Below are 25486 nucleotides of genomic sequence, written 5' to 3'. Positions count from 1 at the left end.
TTTATTATTATTATTATTTTTTTAAGGAGGGCGCAGCTCACAGTGGGCCATGCGGGGATCAAACCAGCAACCTTGGTTTTCTTAGCACCACTCTCTAACCAACTGACAACCGGCCACCCAATATTCCTATTTTACAGATGAGGAAATTGAGGCATTGAGGTTAGGTAATTCACAAGGTGACAGAGCTAGTAAATGGTGGAGGTAAGATTCAAATTCAGACAGGCTTGGCCCCAGAATCCAGGCACTTAAGCACTATGCTAAGCTTTCTTCCATAGGCATGCTTAGTAATATGCATTTCATATCCTATTAAACAAACTTGGAGCTTATATGGGATTAAAGGTAAGAATACAAGGAATTTGTAAATATCCATCTCCTTAATACAATAAAGAATAAATTAAAAGAGATATCCATCAGATGTGTAGTGTATTTCCAGAGCTGATCATTAAGAAGTCACACACACAAAATTTTACACCAATGTAAACAAAATATTTCTTTTAGGTTGCTTCAGGAAACCAGGAATTTAAAACCAAAATAAACCAGCGTTGTACACAGGAAAATTAGGCCTCACTTAATTCTATAAGAAAACACTCTGCAGGTTGTGCTGACCCAAAGGATCAATACATACGAACAGGCATCCAGCTAAAGCTGGAAACCGTCAGCTCCCTATTGGCAGAGATGCTGCCCAAACCTCCATTTCATAATCCAGAGTGTCCTTAGCTGAAGCCAGAACCTCGGACCTGGAGCTGGAATCTCTACTCCTAGGGACACAACAGCTTGTGAAAAAACTTCCTAATCCTAGAGAAAACAGAGAAGAGCCCCTATTGCTAGAACCTTGATAGTGTTTCTAAAATGCATGCTTCAATTTTTTATATCTCTGGCTGCAGAGTCTCAATGGCTGCAGTAGTTTCCACTTTTTTCCCCTAGGTTTAGGGGAAGATGTGTTTCAGGCATGCGGAAATCTGACACGTTTTCCTATAATGCTTGTGTTAAATATAGTGACTCCATTGTGAATGTGACCACAGAATTTTAGCAGTGAGAAGAACACTAGTTCAATACGCTCACAGTACAGATGATGAAATTGTGGCCCAGAGAGTTTAAGTGACTTGAAAAGCTGGTCTCCTAATTCTCAGGCTAATACACACACCTATCTATCTATCTATCTATCTATCTATCTATCTATCTAATCTATCTATCTATCTATCTATCTATCTATCTATCTATCTATCTCTATATATAGAGATAGATAGATATATATATATATATATATGTGTATATATATATATTAAATTTATTGGGGTGACAATTGTTAGTAAAATTACATAGATTTCAGGTGTACAATTCTGTATTACATCATCTATAAATCCCATTGTGTGTTCACCACCCAGAGTCAGTTCTCCTTCCATCACCATATTTTTGAAGGCCAATATTTTTTTACCACTCTATTCTACTGCCTGCTTTGGCTACAAGTACAAACTGGCCTGGGAACCCAATAATTATTTCTACATTGAAGCTATGAAGAAATTCTTTTAAATTCCAAATATTCTAACTTAATAATAAACACTGGAATCCAAATTGTTGATAAACTAGGGAACAGCCATAATTCTCCTTCCCCACTTTTTGGACAGTTAATACTATACCTAAAAATTTTTTAAATAAAACATTTAAACATGTTTAAAATTATTTGGATCTCTAGTATTCCTTTTTAATCATTGCACCCAAATTTATCCCTCTTTATATGCTAGAGTTGAGATGTTCTTGTATCTTTCTGTTCCCTATGATAAGGAAGTCCCCTTGGTAGCTGCCCTATCCTTCTGCTGCCATCATCTAGTGAATCCCAAAATGGGATAAAAATGATAAAGGCAACCCCCAGCTCAAATAAGATTCACTTGCAAATGAAGAAACCTCAAAATGTACCAATCCCCTCCCTACTTCATTGAGGATATCATCTTGGATCATTTTCCTTATATTCCTTAGAGTCACTGGATTTATTTCCTTGCAAAAGAAAAGGCAGGGCAGCATGAGGGTACTGAGGACCTACAGTGGAAAGTAGCAATGAGAACTGAGGGTAGGAGAGGGAGAAGATATCGGAAAGAGAGAGAAGACACGGAAGATAAATGTACTTGCTATGGATAAAAACCATAAAAATATTAAACTGAAAATTTGTAATAAAATTCATCAACTTTAAGATAGCCAAAATATAAGAAATTATTTTCAATTATGGTTGAAATTAATTGCTCTAATGAAAACCTTAAAATTATCCAGCAAGATGATAGAAACCCTTCTGAAAGAAAACTAGAGGTTTAAAGCGTAAACCAAGCAAGCTTCTAAAACCAGAGGTTAAAAGTTATTACCCTAGTCACAGTTATAAGACTAAAAACTCAATAGGAAAGCACAAAATTATCAGTTAACAACATTACTGAGGGCCCTTTGTGTGCTAAGTACTATGAGGGATGGGGGGTGGATATGAAGGCAGAAAAGGATACAAACAAAATAGAAGCCAAATGAAAATTCCTGCTTACATTCTAATTGGTGATATGATATAAATGTATGGAAAAGCCTTAAAGCAATGTTACAAATAATTGCAAATAAATATAATTCAAACACATCACAAAAGCAATAAGAAAAAAATGGTAATTTATGAAAAATGGATGAGATTATAGAAAAGGTGAATATAATTTATTCAAAAGTACCAAAAGGTGTTTAAGAAGTTCTCATTAACATATCCTTATAAAACTCCTAGCATTTATTAATCTCTTTCTATTCCCAATAACCAGTCTTCCAAAACTAGAATGGGCTATCAAAACAATGCCTGGGTGGAAGTCAGTCACTAGTTTCCCTTTTTCTATTAACTATGTAATATTCTAGGACAACTATATTTTCTTCTGAGTTTTATATTAGGTTGGTGCAAAAGTAATTGCTGTTTAAAAGGTTAAAAATTGCAAAAATCACAATTACTTTTGCACCAACGTAATAAAAACAATTCTTGTCATAAACCTAAATAAACTTTAATTACCTTACAAAGAGTTAAGGAGTAAATCAAGACAGATTACATTAAAAAATGTTTCATGCATAATATTATAAATTATAAGACTTCACACATTAAGTTCATATTCAACTTCTGTGGAAAAAAAGAAAAACTCCACATATACTACTAAACGATGTAAACAGGCAGAAAACAGGCCTAAAAACTTGCAAGAAAGCAACATACTCTAACATGCATGCATGGGTAGGGCTGCATGCACACAGGTAGATTCTGAACTTTCACTAAGTTAAAAGCTCAGAAGTAACACAGTTAACAAGGAAAATTTGTTGAATCTGTGTATTAAACATAAAACAGACAAATCTTCTATTTAACAAACTGATAGTTAAATATAAATTTTAGGCCTCAGAAAAAATTTCAAAAACAGTATTCCTATGCTGAATCAGTAGTGAAATAATAATCTTATATTCAGAGTAGAGGAGACCATTCCTTTTGTGGCTTCCCTTACAGCAAAAAAGGTTGTCTGGTCAATGTTTGTTCCTAGAATAATTGAAATGTTTTGAGATGAGAAACTGGAAAAGAATTCTTTTCTGGGAGTACTTGCCTTAGGTAAAGTCTAGAGCCATTTTAAACAATTAAGTTTTAAAATTTCTGAAGATTGTGAGTTTCAAATTGTAACTGTATCAATAATACCTAAGATAACTAAAAATGAAAATAATTATGAAAAACTGCACAGAACTTCTTCATATTAAGATTGCATTGCTAATTAGTGGGGGAAATTCTACACAAATTCAACCAGAAAACTTAAGAGGTGGGTTTCATGGTCACAGCATGGAGGCCAGGCCCACGCTCACCTTGGACGTCTTCCTCTCCACCATCACCATCTTCTTCCTCATTGTAAGCCAGCTCAGCCTGCTTGTCTGCCTCATACTCACCTATGTTACCATCATCCCCATTATAATCCGCCAGTTTAGAGCCATGCTGCGGATCAACAGGGGATTCATTCTCATCAAAGAATCGGCCTGTGAAGTAGGTACAGGATTAATTCAAGAGTAAAGAGAGAAGAAAAGAAGGGACCTGTACTTGAGGCAGATCAGAAAGCAGACAAATGAAACCTGGCAACTTTTAGGACACTGGTTATAAAAAAGATACATTTCGTGAAGGTTATCCAAGACAAAAGGAAATAAGAATGAGGACCGAAAATAACTTTTAGTTAAGAATTCCCCTTTTGTGTTAATTTTAGTACTTGCTCCTTAAAATCTGAATGTTTTCTTAAAGAAAAGGGTACCATATTCAGGATTGTTCTCCTAATAACCAACGATTTCTCTTATGTAAGTATTTGTCTAATTTAATACTTTAAGATAAGAATAAATACTTTTATTACTAGATAAGTTACATATTTGAAATTTGTAGTCATTTATTGCTTTATGAAATACCACTTTCCATGAATAATTTTGATAACTTTTTAAAAATAAACAAGTATTAGGCAGTCTAGTTTCTCTGGATACTAAGACAAACTGACACACCTGAGGACTATCTTAAGTTCCTCAGTAACAGTGATTCACTATAGTCATGAATTGATTTCCAAAGAGGGATGGCAGAGGGAGTAAACTATAGCAATCCCCAGTGGTATGTTTTGAAAAAACAATCCAAGCAATTCTGATTTATTCTTCCCCATTTCTTAAATCAGATATTTAAAAGTCAATGGTAGAGGAAGCTGAAGATCTACATGAAGCTGTTATAAACACTCATAACAATTAGAAATCAAGAAGAGTAACAGATATAACACCTACGGTAGAAAGCTATTCAACAACTCGACATTAAAAATAAAAATGTTAGGCACACTAAGATCTGACTCACAAGCACAATTTAAACTCTACTTTGACATCAAGTATCATCTAAGTAAATTTTATTCCAATCCCTAAAATACAAATAACATGAACTTACTGATAATTTAAGAATTTAAGACTTCTTAAGATTGTAAAAACTTTCTGTGATAGGTCTAAATTATAAAAATTTACACTGCAATGAGACATTCAGGAAAAAAATTAACACGTTCCTTTGCTTGGAAAGAAAGGTTAAGTGCAAGTGGAAAAAATTATGGCAGTATTGGTCGATTCTACAGATGGCTCACTGTATCATCTAGCCAATATAAGTATTTCTAATGATTGGGTAATGAGTCAATCGGGAAAATAGTTAAAGAACTCTTACATAGGATTTGAAAGGGGGGTTGTGTAACAACAGCAACTGAAGCAATTGTTGCCAATAAAAAGAACAAAAAAGTCATCTTAAATTTATTCTAGAATAAGGTTGGCTATATACAGTATATAAATGGAAAAGTTAATAAAACAGAATTAGAGAAAAGAAATGAATATACAAGAGTTCAAAACAAAAAACAGTATTGAGAAGAATAGGTAAGGTATTTGTGAGAAGGACACCCTGTCCTCCTAATGATAGTAATACAAAACAAAACATTTTGATGGTTTTATTATCTCTTTCCCTAACGATAAAGTAAACTATGCCAATGTAAGCAATAAAAAGGGAGATTTATAGAAATCTGTATTTTCTTTTTTCTTAATATGCAATATTTACTATGGAGAAAACACCTGGAGCAGTTAAATCATATTAATGCAATCTGAAACTGCTGTTTGAAATATATAAACATTTTAATATGGTAGTTACCAGTGAGTTTCTCAAAGCACACTATTTCCTCCAAGAAAACTTTTTCATTTTTTATCAGTTACGAAATACTGATATTTATAAATACTAAAAAATTACTAAATACTAATACTAATACTAATTACTAATACTAAATACTAAAAAATTAGTCTAAAATTTCATTGCAAAATACAGTTAACTAATTACCAGACATGGTATATTAATCAAAGAAATAGTCTATCTGTGCCTATTATAATATTCCAACAGAACAATAAATAGTTTCTTTTTTTTAAGTATTTGATGATCTGACTAGCCTGAATTCAGTCATAAAATTTTAACACTATGATTACAGTGACACTCAGAGATAATAAAAAAAAATCAGTAATGAGAATGGATACCACATAACTATCCTTTAAATAGTAATTGTTAAATAGTAATATAGTTAAATAGTTAAATAGTAATTGTGCTATCATATATACAGAATTTTTATCTTTAGAGAAAAAAGGAGCTAACCCTTATGAACAACAAAAGAGAGAAAAAGAGCCAACTATACAACACTGCCAGTCAAGTTGGGAACATCAGACAAACTTCATATTAAACAGTGTTATGAATATGACAGTATAAATAAAAATGCATAATGCTGATCAATATAACAGACTGTTAAATGATATAACTGTCAGGCAACATATTTGCAACGAAGAGTTATACAAGGGAAAAATCAATCAATGTGAATTAGAGTTAGAAAGGAAGGTTTCAAAAAAGAGGCAAATTATTGCACCGTGACAGAGAGAAGGAAAGAAGCATTCAAAGAATAGGTAAGAATATTCAGGAGACACTAAAGAGATTACTTTGACTGTATTTATATTAGAAAGTAGGAAGAGGAAGTTTGGACAAGCAAAGTGGGAATAATTATGGAAGACCTTTAAAGTTAGATTTAAAAAGCCTCCTATATGGAAACTAAATATAATGGTGCCTGTACCCAAAATACAATAATTAGGAAGGTATGGAAAAGCAAATGTTGCTTTAGATATACTGAGCTTGGGGTTACAGTAAGATATCCAAATAAAAATATTTTATAGACACATGGGAATATGGAACTAGACTCCAGGTGTGAAGTAAGGGCTAGATGTGAAGATTTAAGACTCACAAATGTAAAGATAATAGGTTAAACAATGAGAACACAATTTCTCTTAGGAAATAAATATTTACAGAAAACAGCTATAAATCAAAAAGGAATGGTCTTGAGGAATAACTATATTTAAGAAAGGAAAAACGAAGTAATGAGGGCAAAGTTATTACATGATGGTATAAATCTGTGATGTGTTTCAACTGGAATTAAATATTAGACTTCACCTCTGAAGCATTTTACGTATTTAAAAATTTTAAATTCAGTTCTATCTCTCAGTAACGACAACATTAAAGCTGTGCCCACTTAGGGGAGTTATACAGTAATTATATTTAATTTGGATCACCAGATTTCCTTATATTGTAGCAAAATTCACTTGCATACTTGAATATTATTTCACCCTGGTAGCTGGCTGAAAATGAGTCATTTAGTCTATCAGTAACAAGATAGCTTCATCCCAACCGTTTAAACATGAAGACACAAAAAAGAAGCAACATACATACTAGCTATTGAAAGTGTTTAGGCAGTATCAACTTGGGAAAACAAATTGTAAGACACCATTGATACACTTTTCAGTTCACTTTAAACAATACAATAGAACCTCAAATAGAATTACATATTCTTTAAAACACCTTAAATATCGGACTATAAACGTCAAAGACCAGTAAAAAATGAAAGGATACTGACAAATAACTAGAACATTTCTCAATCACAAAAGGACATTTCAGTCAACAGAACTAACTAATTCTGTACTATAAATCAAAGCAAGATAAATTACTTTTTTGCTTCATTAGCTCAAGGTTCATTTATGGGTTTCAGTTTCTCAACTAGTCTATGAAAGAGTTGTATATTTCTCATGTCACTCTTTTAATATATTATCACTATTATAAACAAAATGAATCAATCTGAGTTGGTTATGATAACTCTAGCGAGAAAGAAAAGGAAATTTTACTCTAAAGGGGGCAACCTCTTTTTCTTGCTTTCATCCGCTAGTAGTAAGTATCCACTTTGTACCATTCATTTGGCAATGAACACATTCCACTGACTCCTGCGTTATTTAATTTCAAACCTACAATTTTGACTATTTCAAGTATCCCTGAGGGTCCATGACATGTGAAAACTTCATCTGTTGACACATGAGTTAGAGTTGTGAATGCTGGGAGGGTGGGATGCACAAATTGTGACAAAAAGGCTACTGCAGGCTTTCCTCACAAAACAATATGTAGGGAAAACTAACTGGCTTTTGAACCGTTTACTTTGATTTCATTATCAGAACATATTGGGGCAAAAGACCATACTTATTTTGCATCTCAAGGTATAGGACCTCCATATAGTAGGCACAGGAAGGAATCTGTTAAGTGACGATTTACGGAAGGTAAACAGAATTCCCATTCCCAATGCAAAGAGGTTCAACTGCTGTTTCCCCTTCTTTATATAATCCACAGGTTGACTTGTTTTCCTTAGGACTAATTTTATGGGGGGGAAGGAGAAGAAGGGAAGGAAAGAACACAGTTCAATTTGCTTCAAGCTCAAATACTGTACTCCTTTGCCTCTCCCTTTTATCCTACACCAAACTTACTGGACTAGCCTGAGCGCCGGTACAGGATAAAGAGGCCTGAGGTGGGAAGTAATTTGATAATTTTTGAAGAATACCAGGCATGCATTACATATGTATGACAACCACAATAATCTTATGTACATTAAAAACTTGGATATTCCACCTCAACATTCAAATATTCTTTAACATTCAGAATAAACAAGGCTATAATGTAATTGAGTAACAAATTCTTGTATGCTAAGTTTGATTGCCTTTCCGAATCCTATGAAGAAAACGTCCCCTCGAGACAATACTGTAGCACACTGAAGAATGGAGCAAATCATTTCTTCAAATATTTCACAAAAATCTTTCTTTTTAATGTAGCACTATGATTTACATTTTGTAAAAGTTTAACAGATTTTTCTATTGTTATTATTAAATATTTTCAGATATATACAGAATTATGGAAAATATAGCATCTGTGTACCCATCATCCAGAGCTTTGTCAAATTTTAACCTGTTTTTGTCATATTTGTTTCAGAACTTTTAAATAAACATGACAGACACAATTAGAGTTCCCTGGGTACCTCTCCCTAGCATTCTCCTCCTATCCTACAGGTAACCTCTATTTTAAATTGGGTGTTAAGCATCACATGAGGTTTACCTATTCATTAATAAATAGTATTGATTCAGAGGCCTTTGAACTTTATAAATATGGCGTCAGGGCAGGAAAGAGTTAACTCAGCATTCCTGTGTTGCTCAAACCCTGCACATTCCAAAGGAAGGCTTGTCTTCAAAACTGGTCCTTCACTGGATGGATCCTGGCAGACAATTTAGTCCTTCCACTTGATAAGTGTTTTTGTAAGACTGAGGCCTTGGGCCATGCCATACAAGTTTGGATAAATTTATCCTAACTAAGTGACTTATGGTGAATATTTGTTTTTGCTAGGTGGACATGGGGATGGCCTGGAGTCTGAGTAGCTGAGCTCAGTCATGTGTACACTGCAAGACTACATGACTGACCCCCAATAAAAACTATGGACACCCAGGATCAAGTGAGCTTCCCTGGTAGGCAACACTTCACGTGTTGTCACACATCTTTGCTGGGAGAATTAAGCACATCTCATGCAACTCCACTGGGAAGGGACACCTGGAAGCTTGCATCTGCTTTCTCCTGGACTTTGCCCCACGAGTCTTTTTCATTTGCTGATTTGTGTCCTTATGCTATACACACTGTGAGTACAACTCTTCTGGGTCCTATAAGCCCGTCTACTGAATCATCAAGCCTGAGGGTCATCTTGGGACTCCCAACACAGTATCATCATGTATCTAGTCTGCAATTTGCTTTATTCCTTCAACATTATGCTTCTGAGATTTATTCATGCTGATAAATGTGGCTTTGTTCATTCATTTTAACTCCTACGTATGAGTCCATGGTATGTATGGTATATACCATGATTTATCCCTTTCATGCTGATGAACATGAATGTTCTTGTACATGCCTCCTCACACATAGGAAAGTATTTGTAGATACATATTAGTGGCTAAGTTATAGGGTATGTGTATCTTCTCACTCTAACTGATAACCAGTTGTTAATTGGTTTATTCTGGTTTTCAAATGTTGAGCCAAATTTAGTAATTCATAATTTTCCAGAAAATTATCCATTTGACCTAAGTTTCAAATTTATTGTCAAAGTTTTTATTACTATTTTCTTGTGATTTATAGTTATACCCTCTTTGTTGTTCTGAATACTATTTATTTTTTCTATTGTTCTTCATTAGTATTACTAGAGGTTTGTTTATCTGGGTTGTTTTTTTTTTTGCTCCTCTCTAATAATTCTTTATTTTCCGTTTCATTTATGACGGCCCTTGTCTTTATTTGTTCCTTCCCTCTACATTCTTTAGGTTATTCTTTTTCTTCCTCTTTCTCTGAAGACAGATTGTTTAGGCTCTAACCCTAACTCATCTATTTACTAGCTAAGTAATCTTGAAGTGTTTTGAAACTTCTTTGTGCCCATTTCCAATCTATAAAACAGGAATAATGATCATCAAGTCTGAGTAGCTGAGCTACTCAGTATCTACACATGGGTTTCTTATGAGTTTATACGTACAAACACTTTAGAACAGCAACTGGCACATAACCACTCCACTGTTAACTCTTGTTAGCGTCATTGTTTGCAGTAGTAAGACCACCACCACTACTACTATTATTATTACTACTACTATTTTTGAATTGAAGTCACATCATTTAATTTTCTTTTTTTCTTAATGCTTTTAAGAAAGCATTTTTTAAATTTAGCCATAAATACTACTTTAGATGTATCCTTCACATTTTGATATCTGTGGTATTTATAGTATTGTTCACTCTGTACATTTTGAAATGCCCATTATAAATGTCCCCCCCAAAATTTTGAGGATTGACTTTTTAAGTTTATAATATAGAAGTTTTAAAATATTATTCATCATATAAATTGCTTGAAATATATTAAGACTCTCTGTGACTTAATATCTAGCCAATTTCTGTAACTGTTCAAGCTGTACTTGAAAAATATTTATTTTGTCTTTTATTAAGTGAAGGGGTATATATAGATTTATATATTTGAATAAACTTGATAATTTTTGCTTCAAAGTTTCTATAGTCTTGGTGATTTATAAGTTTTGACAGAGGTATACGAAAATCTTTCACATTAATTATGCAATTGTCAATTACTCCTTGAAATTGTGTCAGCTTTTTGTCTTCCTATTTATGGCTGTTTTTAGATGATTATTTCCTCTTTTTAGTAGATTGTTCCCCTTGTTATTACAGAGTATCCTTTGATTTTTCTTTTTTCCTTCAAATCTATTTTGTCATTTGTTCATACTTTACATCAGCTATCCTGTGATTGGTTTTCACTAAGGAATATCTTTTCTAAAATTATGGGAAACTATAAATTACATAAAATTTCCATCTTAACCGTTTTTAAGTGTACAGTTCAGTGGCATTAAATACATTAACATTGTGCAACCCTCACTATCATCCATCTCCAGAACTTTTTCATCTTCCCAAATTGAAACTCTGTATTCATTAAACAATAACTCCCTCTTCCTCACCTAGCCCCTAGCAATCACCATTTACTTTCTATCTCTAAAATTTGACTACTTTAGGTACCTTGTACAAGTGGAATCATAGCAGTATTTGTCCTTTTGTAACTGGTTTATTTAACTTAGCAAATAATTTCAGTGTTCATCTATGATATAGCACATGTCAAAATTCCCTTCTTTTAAAACGCTGAGCAATATTCCCCTGTACATGTATACCACATTTTGTTTATCCATTCATTCATCAATAAACATTTGTGTCGCTTTCACCTTCTGGCTATTGTGAATAGTGCTATCATGAATATGGGTGTATAAATATCTGTTCAAGTCTCTGTTTTCGATTCTTTTGGGTATATGCCCAAAAGTGAGAAATATCTTCTACAGTCCTTTTATTTTCTCATTGTCTGTGTGTTCAAGATTTAGTTGTAAATACTATATAGCTAGATTTTTGTATCATTTTATTATCTGCCTTTAAACAGATAACTTTAATCTATTTATATTTATCATGGTTTTTATAGTATTTGATGCCTATTTCTTTGATTTTACTGTTTATAGACTCCCCTTGAATTTTCTTCTTCATTTCCTTCAATATTACCTTCTTTTCCTCCTCTGCCCACTGTTGGATGGAAGTAGTATACTGGATTTGTATTTTAATGATTACCTTTAAATTTTAAATATACGTACTTCATAATTTTTTTCTAATAACATTTCAAAGTATTCAGTATTTCTGTCCTCTTTCTATACAGGACATGGACCTTCTCACTTTATCCTTGAACACTCTCTCTGTCTTTTATATTATTTGCTATTATTTTTACTGTGTTAATATAAAAAATAGTTTTCTTAAGTCAATACTAATTAAATTTACCAACAGCTTTGATCAATTTGACTTCCCATTTTGGGGGGATAGCTGTCATTATCCCTCTTCAAACAAACAAAATAACCTTTTTCTAACAAAATAACCTTTACTCTTCTTTCACTGAGGGTTTCTGAGAGGTAAACTCAGTCTTGTGTAACTGAGTATATCTTCATTTTTCCCTTGTCCTCATTTTGTGGCATAACATTATATGTTGGTAATTAATTTCTACTCATCACACAAAAATATTTTTCCATTTTCTTTTGACATTTGATTTGCTGATGAAAAGTCTGTTTTGAATGTAATTGTCATTCCTTGAAAATAATCTATATTTTTTGGTATTAAGATTTTTTCCTTAATTTTTGGATACTTTGATGTTTCCCTACAATGCCTAAAAACAAAGATTTTCTTCATTTATCCTACTTGACACTCAGCAGGTACACTTGATGTGAGAACTCATGTCTTTCTTCAATTGCAGAAAATTCTGGGCTCTTCAAATTCAAAATTCTTTTCAAGTATTGATTATCTACCATTTCCTCCATTCTTTACCCCAAATTCTTCTGTAACATCTGTTTGTGTGTGTGTGTGTGTGTGTGTGTGTGTGTATACAGAGGGTGGCAAAAAATGTACACACATTTTAAGAAAGAAAAAAACTATTAATATTGTAATACTCAAAATACTATACCAATAACAAAAGATGAACACAGTCACATTTGACTTCTGCAATTACAAGAGGTGCTCAAAGTGGTTACCATCCAGACACTTCTGATTACGACGAACTATTACTTCAGCAACGTTGACCAAAGTGTCCACTTGTATACATTTTTTGTGCACCTCTGGTGTGTGTGTGTGTGTGTATAATATAAATTTGTCTCTAAGCCTGCCTCTCTCTGTGTGACTCTGTATTATATTCTTCATGAATATCTCAGTACAAGCTTCTAAATCACTTATTTTAGTCAACTATGGTCTACCATTGCAGATACTGATTTTTTATTGCTATGATTATATTTTTCATTTCTAAAATGTATAATTGGTTTTTATACTGTTTTTTGTTTTATTCCTGCCTATTTCTTAATCTCTCCTTTTTTTTTAAAGTTATTTCTTCATTTATCTCTTTGAGCACTCTTAAACATCCATAGTCTATAGTAGACCATTACATACAATTGTTTTCATGTTTCAATTGTTAATATGTGGGCTATCTCTCTTAGCATTAGCATTTTTCATAGTTTTAGAGTTTTGGTTTGCTGACTAATTTTCAGTGTGTATGGGGTATTTGTTTATATTCTTCCTCTTTCCCTCTCTTTGTTCACCCATGTTATCTAGGCATTTTAAGGATGCTTTCACGCAGTTTCCCCGTCTAGGATGAGTCTTTATAATACCGTTTCCGAGCTTCTATTCCATGATACTACCGAGGCTAGCACAGATGCCATATAGAACCAATGGTGGTGTGGGTTAGTGCGCGATCACAAGGTTGCATGTGTAAGTTCCAGGCTCCATAAGTATTCAGATTGCTAAATATTGTAGTCCTTGATGGCATAGCTTTATTTTTGCTTCCTCTGCCAAGGGAGACAGGGCATTAGTCAGGTCCTGGCTTTAAGCTATACGCCTGGCTCCCACTTTAAGTGGATCCAATGTATTCTTATTGCTTTCAAGAGCCAAATTCTTGAAAACCTGCATTTCCAGACCCGAAGCCTAATAGGTCATGTCACTCAGTTCCTTTCATCATCCTGTAGTTTTGTGTCATTTCTTGACCAGGGAAATGTTTTTGAGATTATCAATATCCTTTTAGTTCTCTCTTTTTTACATTTTGTCTATTGTTATGTGTGTGATCAGAGTGGATATGTCAAAGGTGAACTCACTAAGCCATCTGGACCAGAAGTTGAAAAATACTTTTAAAAGATCCATATGTGAAAGAAAATCATGCATTCTCTGATACACTAGCTTGTCTCTCCAGTGTTGTTAAGGAGGATCATTAACCACGGTTAAATAAATAAATCCCTGTTGCTACTCACCCTGGAGCATGCTACACAGAAGTCCACATGAGAAGCAGTTGGAGCAACAATCACCACCTAGTTATTTGAAGTAATTGTCCTTGTGACTTTCAATATGGTGCTGAGCTTTGAAATGAACCGTTTTCTCTACTCAAGGCAAGTGAATACAGAGGGTGCCAAAAAAATGTATACACATTTTAAGAAAGGAAAACTGTATTAAAATTGTAATACTCAATATATACCGGTAACAAAAGATAACTACAAGTCACGTTTGACTTCTGCGATTACAAGAGGTGCTCAAAGTGGTGACCATCAGTGTTCAGACACTTCTGATTATGGTGAACTACTGCTTGAGCAACATTGACCAAAGTGTCCACTTGTATACATTTTTTTAGCACCCTCTGTATATAAAGGGTATGTCCCTCTTAACTGGCAAATATGTGGGCCTTCCATGGATTCTCAATTTCAACTACTTTGGAGGGTGTCTATTACTTTGAAGTACCCTCCAAAACACTTTGAAGTATACCCTAAACTATATTTTGTGTCATCATATAGACTACATTCTACATTTTAAATGAAACCAACCCAAATATATCTTCCAAATATAGCAAACCATGCCAAAAGATTTGTCGTGATCACTGTATAAAGTATAAAGTGTATAAAGTGTAACTGTATAAAGTGCAAGTACCCCCATGTCTAATAGTCAGTGCTTTCAATAAAATTTTCAACTTGCTCTAACAGCATATTATTTCGTACGTATAGAATCAAGTACTGTTATATTCATTGCTTATTTACACTTCAATTATCATTTGCCTTGTTGATCTCTCCATACAGCTTTGGTCTCTAGATGAAGTAAAATCAAAGAGAGATAGATGGATTGAGATTATATCTGTCTTGTCTCCATAATATAAAAGATATCAAGCAGATATCTTTTATAGGGCAGAGAAAGAGATTCTTCCACATTGTCAGATTCTTTCTTCCTCTCCCCACTTCATATTTTCCATTTATCAATAGGCCTCATTATAACAGTGTTCTGCCCCTAGCATTTTCAATCTTTCTCAAGACCACAATCTCATTTACCATTTTTCAATATCACTTCGCAGTCTCATGCACCTTACTTGCTAAATTTCAGTTAATACTTACTTCTCCAGCTGAGTATAACCTCAATATAACCTTTTTATACTAGAATGGGTTCCAAACAGCTAAGCTCCTGCCCTGGATGAACCACAGATTTCTTTTCTACATTTTCATGCTATCAAAAGAGGACACAAATTTGAATAACAACAAGGATCAGACAAGTAAGATAAACGGATGTATTATGTCAGAGTGGGAAATGGGACATGGCAAGTCTCATTCTAAAAGAACAGACATAATCAATTCCAGTGATTATGTCACCCATTCTCATTTAATAGAATCCAGATATTGGGAAATATGTGAAATCTATTGATTTTTAAATATTGAAACTATTTCAGATTTTTAAAAATCACTCTGTGGACCAAACAAAACTCACACATTGGCTGGATATGGACATGGGTCACCCGTTTTCAATATCTGCAAAAGACTGTTTTTGCTATTTAACAAGGTTTTGGAAACAAAATACATAGAACTAGCCTAACACAAGATCACATTCTTCAAATTCAACTAAAACCTGGCAATTTCTATAAGCCTCAATGACTCTAATGAACAAATAGGCTTGTCCATCATCTGCTATTCCAAATGTTCTCTTTTACCTATTTCGAATACAGATAGAGAAATGAAGTTAACAAAACCATAGAGGGAGAAAAAATGCCCTTAATGCTTATTCATGAAGAATAAAATCAGAATAAAATGGCAAAATATTCTTAAAAGACAGTAGAAATGGAGATATAGTATATAAAAACTAAAGTACACTACCACACAACCAAAGGAAAAATTGGCTATAAATGCATAATGTTTTCCCTAACAGGTATTCAATAAGTTTGTCTAAGTTAATATATTATTAACAAAGAGAAGTGTGAAGAACTAAATATCTACCTGAAAACTTAAAAACGGAATAAAGTGACAAGTCACAAATAGCAAAAAATAAAGTATAAGACAGATTAGAAATAAAAAAGTGACAAAATTAGTATTTGGGTTTTTGAAAAACAAAAAAATTTAAACAACTGATAAACTACAATTAAGAACAGAGGAAGACTATAAAAGTTTTAGGGCTAAAAATTTTAGAATAGAGAAGTTAAAAGTAGGAAAGTTCTCATAATTATATATTAATATAATTTATGACCAAGTAATCATTTTGATTGTATGACTATCTACAGATACAAAAAATTCTAAAACTGATGCAGTAAGTTTAATAAATATTTAATAAATGCTTACTATACACATGTGAGGCTGGGTAGATAAAAAGGAAAAGACACAGTTCCTGCCCTTATGAAGTTATTACTAGTTTAATAGAGAAGACAGATATACAAACAGTTACAGAATTCAGGATACACTATCTAACACTGCTGGTTCTTTAATGTTTTGTTGTTCAGATTCAAGAAAATATTTTTCTCTTTTCTTTTAAGCCATCTATAACGTAGAGCAATCTGGTAAACTATACCTTTGTGAATAAAAATGAAACAATTACTTTTTCTCCCTAACTGATATCTCCAGAATGCAGAAACTCTTAGTGAGTAATCTTATTTTCATGGCAATATAGTTATTTGGATAAATTCAATTAAGAATCTGTTCTTGTAATAGGACACTCTTGAAAACTTTGGTTATATTACCATGGGTCTGACAAGAATGTCAGACTTGAGAACGATGCATAAAATCAGATATGACCAGACATCTTTGCAGAACTAAGGCTGACTTTAAGGAATCAATACTTATAAAGCCTCTTTGCAAAAACCAGCCTATACCGGGCATACAAGGTTCCCAGCCTTATAGGTGAGTAAGGAAGCTCACTTCTTACAGGCCTAGGAACCTCAGACTATCTTAGGAACCTTGAGAAGAGAGGAAGTCACATAAGTTTATAGGTATTGATGGTGAGTCCTTGGCTTGGCTTCCTATCTCCCAGAGGCTTTTAAAAGTCTGAGAGTCTTTATGAAAAGTTGCAGCAAAGCAAACTCAAAAGACCTATGTGGTCAATCACTATTCTTGCTGCATTTATATATAATAATAAGGCCAAGTTTAATGAGACTAGACTTATTTTGCAAACAAATTAGTCTTACTCTGATTATCTTTAATAGAAATGGGGATGACTACAGAGAAAAAAAAAGGATGGCTCAGTAGAGAACTATAGCACACCTTTGTAGGCATTACATTTTAGTCCTATATATTGTCTTTAAGACTTTATTACCTACCTGTGAACTCGACTGGATCCTCAATCCTTCTAGGTTCCTCCAATATCTAGCTAAAACTCTCCAAATTCAAGTTTCTAATTTTTCTCCCACCCTCCTGTTTTTGAATCACTAAAATTTAAACTGCCCACTACCCAAAGCCCTGCAAGCTGACGCTGGAAAATTTGATATAAACTTTAGAGAAATCACCATCATAGTTCACGAATGGACAACTATCATGCCTGTTGTGTGAGCCACTAAGAACATTTACCAGATCATCTGATGACATCACCAGAGACATTTAAAGTGTAAACCAGGAAAAGCTATCATATTGCCCGTGCCTGTCCTCATTCCATCTGAAAATGCCAACAACAAGAAAATCTTCTCAATTGCATGCCTTCTAGACTAAAAAACTGAGTTCATAGTTTATTCTAACCATTAACCACTGTTTTTCTTGTGTTTCCATAGAAATGCCCAGGACTGAGACACTGGTTTAATGGGTTATGAGACAATCTATCAACTCAGTTTCTGGACTATGAAACTTCTTGAGGAAGTTTCAGACAGGAGAATGACAAGATTCAGGATCTACTACCCCAAAATATGGCACATTGGCATATTAAATACAGTAGTCCCTCTTTATGCATGGTTTTGCTTTCCATGGTTTTAGGAATCTGCGTTCAACCTTGACCAAATTTTTGCAGATTATTAATAATCTGAAAATATTAAATGGAAAATTCCAAAAATAAAAAATTCATAAGTTTTAAATTGTGCAGTCATTCTGCGTAGCGTGATGAAATGTTGTGCCACCCTGCTCCATCCCACCCAGGTCATGAATCATCCTTTTGTCCGCTGTATCTACACTGTATAAGCTTCCTGTCCTTTTGTCATTTAGCAGTCATCTCAGTTATCTGATCAACTGTCACAGTATCGCAGTGCTTGTGTTCAGGTAACCCTTATTTTACTTATTAATAGCCTCAAAGCACAAGAGTAGTGATGCTGGCAATTCAGATATACCAAAGAGAAGTTGTAAAGTGCTTCCTTTAAGTGAAAAGGTGAGTATGGTACCATAAGACATCTTGAAAGAGAGAGACCATATTCAGATAACTTTTATTACAGTATATTGTTATAATTGTTCTATGTTGTTATTATTATTGTTAATATTTTACAGTGCCTAATCTATAAATTAAACTTCATCATATGTATGTATGTATAGAAAAAACACAGACTGTATATATATATGACTATACTATATATATATGGTTTGGTACTATCTGTGGTTTCAGGCATCCCCTGGGGGTCTTGGAACGTATCTCCTGTGGATAAGGCGAGACTACTATATTTCAAGCTGAAGGAATTTGAGAAATGGCATGTACAGGAAAGACTTTCTAAAGCAGGTCATAAAACCCTCCTGTGAGAGGTGCCCTCCCTATTCCTGGAGGAAAGGAACATCCTTATATATAAGATGGAGGAACACCGAGAAGAATCTGAAAAACCTTGCTAAATTTCTCCCAGTTTACTACATTTACCTTGTTCCCTTTGTCGTATAATATCTTTCCACAACTTCCTACTGTTCATCAGATATAGCATAAAAACACTCAGGTTTAACTATTTCTTTAAGTCTTCATTTCCTTATGAAGAGTCCCCTGTCATGTAAAATTTATATTAAATAAATTTGTATGCTTTTCTCCCATTACTCTGTCTATGTCAGTTTACTTTTCAGACCCAGTCAGAGACCCTAAGAAGGTCAAGGAAAACTTTCCTCCCCTTCAGTGGTTAATTACAGAATAATATGGCATCTACACTAATGAAAGTATGTTCAATGGACTGAAGTAGTGTGAGAAGGGAGTGATTGACTTGGTTAAGATTGTATGGATATGAAGAAGGGGTCTATCAAATAAGTGACAGCACAGCACCTATTTAAAGTATGGTTAAGAGTTTGCTAGAAATAGAGTAAGAAAAGGAAATATTAAAGAATTTCCCCAACACTTCAAAAGTATAAAGGTGGTATGATACAGTGAAAAAAGCAGTGACCCTGAAGATAAGGGACCCAGATAATAGTCCTGGTTGTTCCACTATTTACCTCAAGCAAATTAAACTCTCTGGATCTATTTTTTTTTTGTCTGTAAAATGAGGGAATCCACATTAGAGTCTCAGACTTTAATGTAAATATAAATAAGGTCTAGGGTAGGGCCTGAAATCTTTTTAACAATCACAGGTGATACGGATGTTACTGGCCCACTGATCTATATTTTTAATATTAGGGCATTAAATTATCTCTACAGGTTCCATGTACCTTAAAAGTTTATTTCAAATAATTCCTCTACTATGTTGAATTTTTTTTAGACAAATAGGATTTTGAGAAGAAGAAGAAAATTATAAGGTTAAAAAAAAAGAAAGCTGTAAGGCAAAAAAAAAAAAAAACTTAAAAAAAAATTCCCTTTATGACTAAACAGAGTTGTGGATGGAAAAAGGGCCACAGGTTAAACCTGACAAGTTCAGGAGACTGAAAATAACCGCATAGGATGGTGTGAACATAAAAATTCCTAACTAAGGTGAGCCATGGCAGGAAGTCACATCTGTAGTCATGTAACTTCCTTAACAAATGTCAATCTCTGCCTTAAGTGAACCTGTCTATTGTCTTTTTTGCATCTAGGACAACATGCTCATGGAATGTCAGTACTCCCTTTTTCCAGACCAAAACAGGAAACTAGAACCCCTCATTATTATTCTTTTCCGCTGATTACCAACTCTGTGTGGTAAAAAATGAACTATCAACTATCCTGTACCCACCTATGTAAAATAAGTACCTGTCTCTTCAATTTACTTTTATCCAATCCCAGAGATCCCCCCCCCACTTTGCTTTCTCCCATCCCCTTAATCTACCACCAATGGATGTCACGTAACCCTCCTCCTTTGATTCTGCATATAAAATAAGCCACAAACCGCCATTTTATGAAGCATTTTCTCAATCTGTAGAGATTTTGCTTCCTGGAAATTGTAGTCAATTTGGTTCAAATAAACTCTTATACGCTTTATCTTAGGATGGATTTTTTTTTGTTGACAGAGTTTACCCTCTGGAAAATAAACATTTAGATATAATCACTTTCACAGTTAACATGATGGTTTATCTTTTTAACTCCTTATAGAAAGAATTTATTGGATATATGAACAAGTTTCAAGAAATGAGAAATACCAAAAAGTAAATTATTGTCTACATAGTAGTGATACACAATTTGAAAATACAATGAAAAAATGTTCCCTTTTAAGTAATGAAAAAAAGTTAAATCTTTTGACAACAATTTAACTTGAAAAGTCAGATATTTACTCAAAGAAAAGTGTAAGACTACAATGAAGCATGAATAAATGGAGTCTTAGATATAAAGACAGTAAGTAATACAATATTGCCCAATTTAATATGTAGATTTAATTCAATACTCATTAAGGTTTCTGAGGTCTAGTTATAGAACTTGATAAACTAATAGTGAAATTTTTCTGGAAGAACATAAAAAATATTTGTTTGTTTTTTAATTTTAAGGTACGTTCAAATAATTATAAAACAATGGTTTTCAAACACATATATGATATTGTGATTTATAATAAAAAATATATATTTGGTGTTCATCCCCTTTTCTGGCATGGAGCTCCTAAAACCCTTGTAATTTCCTAAGTGATGAAAGTCTTAAAGGTATCTTTGGTTATGTTAATATGGTTGCTAGGACAATTGACCACATAAATAGAGGCTTGGAACTTTCAGTCCCACTCCCTCCAACCTACCCCTATTAGAAGGGGAAAAGGGCGGGAGTTTGAATCACTCACGAATGGATGGTGGATTTAATCAACCATGCCTATGTAATAAAGTCTCCATAAAAACCCTAAAGGACAGGGATTGGGATAAAGTCTCCATAAAAACCCAAAAGGACAGGGATTGGAATGCTTCCTGGTTAGTGAACATGTAGAGATTTGGGGAGATAGAGCGCTTGGAGTGAACATGGAAACTATGCAGTATCTTGCCCTAGGGTTTCTTCTGTCTGGCTGCTCCTCAGTTATATTTTTTTTACAATAAACCAGTAATCTAGTAAGTAAAATGTTTCTCTGAGTTCTGTGGGCTGCTCAAGCAAATTAATCAAACCCAAGGAGGGGGATATTGGAAATTCAGATCAACAGCCAGGAGGTCAGAAGAACAGTCAACAACCTGTACTTGCGACTGGCGTCTGAAATGGGGGTGGGGTTGGGGGGGCAGTCTTGTGGGACTGAGCCCTTAACCGGTGAGATCGGAGGGAATTTCTAGATAGATAGTGTCAGAATTGAGTTGAATTGTAGGACACCTAGCTGGTGCTAGAAAATTGCTTGGTGGTGCAGGAAAAACTCACACACATCAGAATCAGTATAAGAATAGTTATCATATGCTAGGGTTAAAAACAAAAATTGGAAAAAAATAAAATTTTAGAGATAGGTTAAAAACAGTAAAATAATTTAATGTGTATGTGTGCTAAACAAGAAGTAAACAACACAAAGAAAAAAATAAATGGTAAGAATCCTGGGACAAATGATTATTAGCATAGAGAAAAATTATTTTGGATCACTGTAAATTTTCAAGAGGTCAAATAATCAATTGGGGGGAATAAATTTAAATAAAGTGGTATACTTATGCCCAAAGGAAGGACTGGTGATTTTCTATAGAAGAAATGAAGGCTGTCATAAGAGTCAACGTGGATATGCTTGAATATATACAAATAAAAATCTATTGTATCAATTTAAGCTAAGTTGCAGGATACAAGATCAACAAACAAAAATCAGTCATCATTGGAGAAATGCAGAGAAAAGGGCACCCTTGTGCACTGTTGCTCTAAATTGGTGAAGCCACTATGGAAAATGGTATGGAGGCTCCTCAAAAAATTAAAAGCAGAACTACCATATGATCCAGCAATCCACTTTTGGGTTATTTATCCAAAGAAAATGAAAACACTAACTCAAAAAGATATATGCACTCTCATGTTCATTACAGCATTATTTACAATAGGAAAGATATGGAAAAAACCTAGCTGGATAGATAGATAGATACACAGATACACAGATAGATAGACAGAGATATAGCTATACACAAGGATTATTATTCAGCCATAAAAAAGAATGAGTCTTGTTATTTGCAACAAGAATGGACCCGAGGGTATTATGCAAAGTGAAATAAGTCAGACACACAAAAACAAATCTCAAGCTCATAGATACAAAGAACACATTGGTAGTTGCCAGAGTCAGGTGGGGAGTGGGGGAGAAATGGGTAAAGAGTGTCAAAAGGTATACAGAGAAAAAAATGCAGTTGATGTAAAACAGACATAGAAAATATGAATCACATTAAAAATAATAATCACATTAAAAATAATTTTATACATATGCTAATGAATATGAAATAAGCATATATAACATATAAATACTAATGCATACCTAATATTTCTAAAATAATGAAAATACTATATTCTAAATCTTTAAGATGAAATCAAATATAAGTATATTCTTAGAAAATTGCACTAAAAGAATTTAAAACTAAAAGCTAAGAAAAAAATCAGTCATATATCTGTGCATTAGCAATGAACAATCTAAAAAGAAAATTAAGAAAACAATTTGATTTACAATAATATCAAAATGAATAAAATTCTTAGGAATAAATTTAACCAAGGAGGCTTGTATACTTGTATACTTGTATACTTGTATACTTGTATACTGAAAACATCATAACACTGCTGAAAGAAATTAAACATACTCTAAATAAATGGAAAGACATACCATTTTCATAGATTGAAAGACTTAATATTGTTTAGATAAAAATATGCCTCAAAGCAATCTACAGATTCAATATAATTTCTATTAAAATCCGAGCTGCCTTTTTAGAAATAAACAAGTAATCCTAAAATTCACATGGATTTATAAGACTTATTTATAAGTCTCAAATAGTCAAAAGAATTTTATAAAGAAAGACAAAATTGGAAGACTCACACTTCCCGATTTCAAAACTCACTACAAAGTTACAGTAATCAAACAGTGTGGAACTGGCTTCTGGTCTCAATGGAACAGAGTTCAGAGTCCAACATAAACTCCTACATCTGTGGTCACAGGTTTTTAACAAGAATGCCAATACTGTTCAATCGGGAAAAAAGAGTCTCTTCAACAAATAATGCTGGACAACTGAATACCCACATACAGAAGAATAAAGTTGCATCCTTACCTCACACCATATACAAAAACTACCTTAAAATACACCAAAAACCCACATATAAAGCTGAAACTATAAAGCTCTTAGAAGAAAACATAGCAGGAAATCTCCACGACCTTTGATTTGGCAAAGGTGTCTTAGGACACCAAAAACACGAACAAAAGAAAAAAATAAATAAACTAAAATTCACCAAGAATAAAAATTTCCTCCATCGAAGGACACTATCAGAGTGAAAAGGCAACCCATAGAATGAGCAAAAATACATATTTGTAAATCATATATCTGATGAGCGTCTAGTATCCCAAATATATAAAGAATGCTTAAAACTCCACAACAAAGACAAACAACCCAATTTAAAAATGGGCAAAGGACCTGAGTAGACATTTCTCCAAAGAGGATAAATAAATGGCAAGCAAGTACATGAAAAGATGCTCAATGTCATTAGTCATCAGGGAAATGCAAATGAAAATCACAAAGAGATACCAGTTCACACTCATTAGGATAGCAATATTTAAAAAAGAAAAGAAAAAGATTAAGCGTTGACAAAGACATGGAGAAATTGGAACTCTAAAGTATTGCTGGTGGGACTGTAAAATGGTGTAGCTGCTGTGGAAAAGAGTTTGGCAGCTCCTTATAAAGCTAAACATAGAATTACCATATGATCTAGCAATTCCACATCTAGATGTATACTTGAAGGAATCAAAAACAGGTGTTCAACAGAAACTTGTAAATGAATGTTTAGCAGCACTATTCACAATAGCCAAAAAGTGGAAACAATCTAAATGTCCATCTACAGGTGAATGGATAAATATAACGTAGTCGTACAACTGAATGTTATCCAGCCATAAAAAGGAATAAAATAATAACATATGCCACAACTTGGCTGAACCTTAAAAATAGTGTGCTAAGAGAAAGAACAAAAGGCTACGTATTGTATGATTCCTTTATATGAAATATCCAGTATAGGGGAATCCATAGAGTCAAAAAGCAGATTAGTCATTGCCAGGAACTACGGGTAGGAGAGAATGAGCATTAACTGCTTAATGGGTAGTTTTCTTTTGGGGTGATGACAATGTACTGGAACAAGATAATTGTGATGACTGCACAACATTGTCAATGTACTTAGTACTGCTGAATTGAACATTTTGATGAATTTTATGTGCATTTCACTTCAATTTAAAAATATTTTTAATAAAAAACTTTTACATGATAAAATATAATAAAGTTTCATAGCAAGAAAGGGAATGGAAGAGAAAAACTGTGGTAAAGGTAATTTATAAAAGGTCAATATCTGAATTATTTACAAAGGTTTGATACCAAGATACAGGGTCAATTTCCAAAGTTACCAGGCTAAGTGGTCAAAACGGATGTATTGTTTATATACCACAAAATAGTTACAGTAAAATTCCTCACAAAAATGGGCAGGTCACAAGAAAGTAAATGCTTAATAAAACATCTTTAAGGAATCATATTCTAAATGCTCTATAAAAAAGTTAAAAAGCAAATGAGATCAGGACATATGGAAATAAACAAATTTAAACATCTCCAGTGGTACTGTGAAACTGTTCTACAATGTATAACAATAATCTGACAATTTACAAGTATAACAGGAGCTATAAAGCTAGTGAAATACTTTGACCTCGTAATTTCAGGTTAGGGACTACACTTTTAAAGCAACACCCAAAGTAGGAGAAGCAGGAAGTAATTTGAAAAAGGATATTCACAGTAATGACAACTAACATGAGAGAATCTGAAA

At 33.4% G+C, this 25486-nt stretch overlaps 1 protein-coding gene across 2 annotated transcripts in view; it reads right to left on the bottom strand.

Moving 5' to 3' along the window:
- GOLM2 (golgi membrane protein 2) overlaps positions 1 to 25486 on the bottom strand; it is a 104193-nt gene that overhangs the window by 5278 nt on the left and 73429 nt on the right. The window contains exon 9 of one of the 2 annotated variants that reach the window (XM_081050044.1): positions 3835 to 4002. The exons of the other annotated variant lie outside the window; for it this stretch is intronic. Within the exon in view, the coding sequence (XP_080906170.1) occupies positions 3835 to 4002 (168 nt within the window). The remainder of the gene's footprint in view (positions 1 to 3834; positions 4003 to 25486) is intronic. 2 annotated transcript variants of the gene reach the window in all.

This window comes from Rhinolophus hipposideros, assembly GCF_964194185.1.
Source record: "Rhinolophus hipposideros genome assembly, chromosome: 5".
NCBI classification, from domain to species: domain Eukaryota; kingdom Metazoa; phylum Chordata; class Mammalia; order Chiroptera; family Rhinolophidae; genus Rhinolophus; species Rhinolophus hipposideros.
This window is presented reverse-complemented; position numbering and strand designations above follow the sequence as displayed.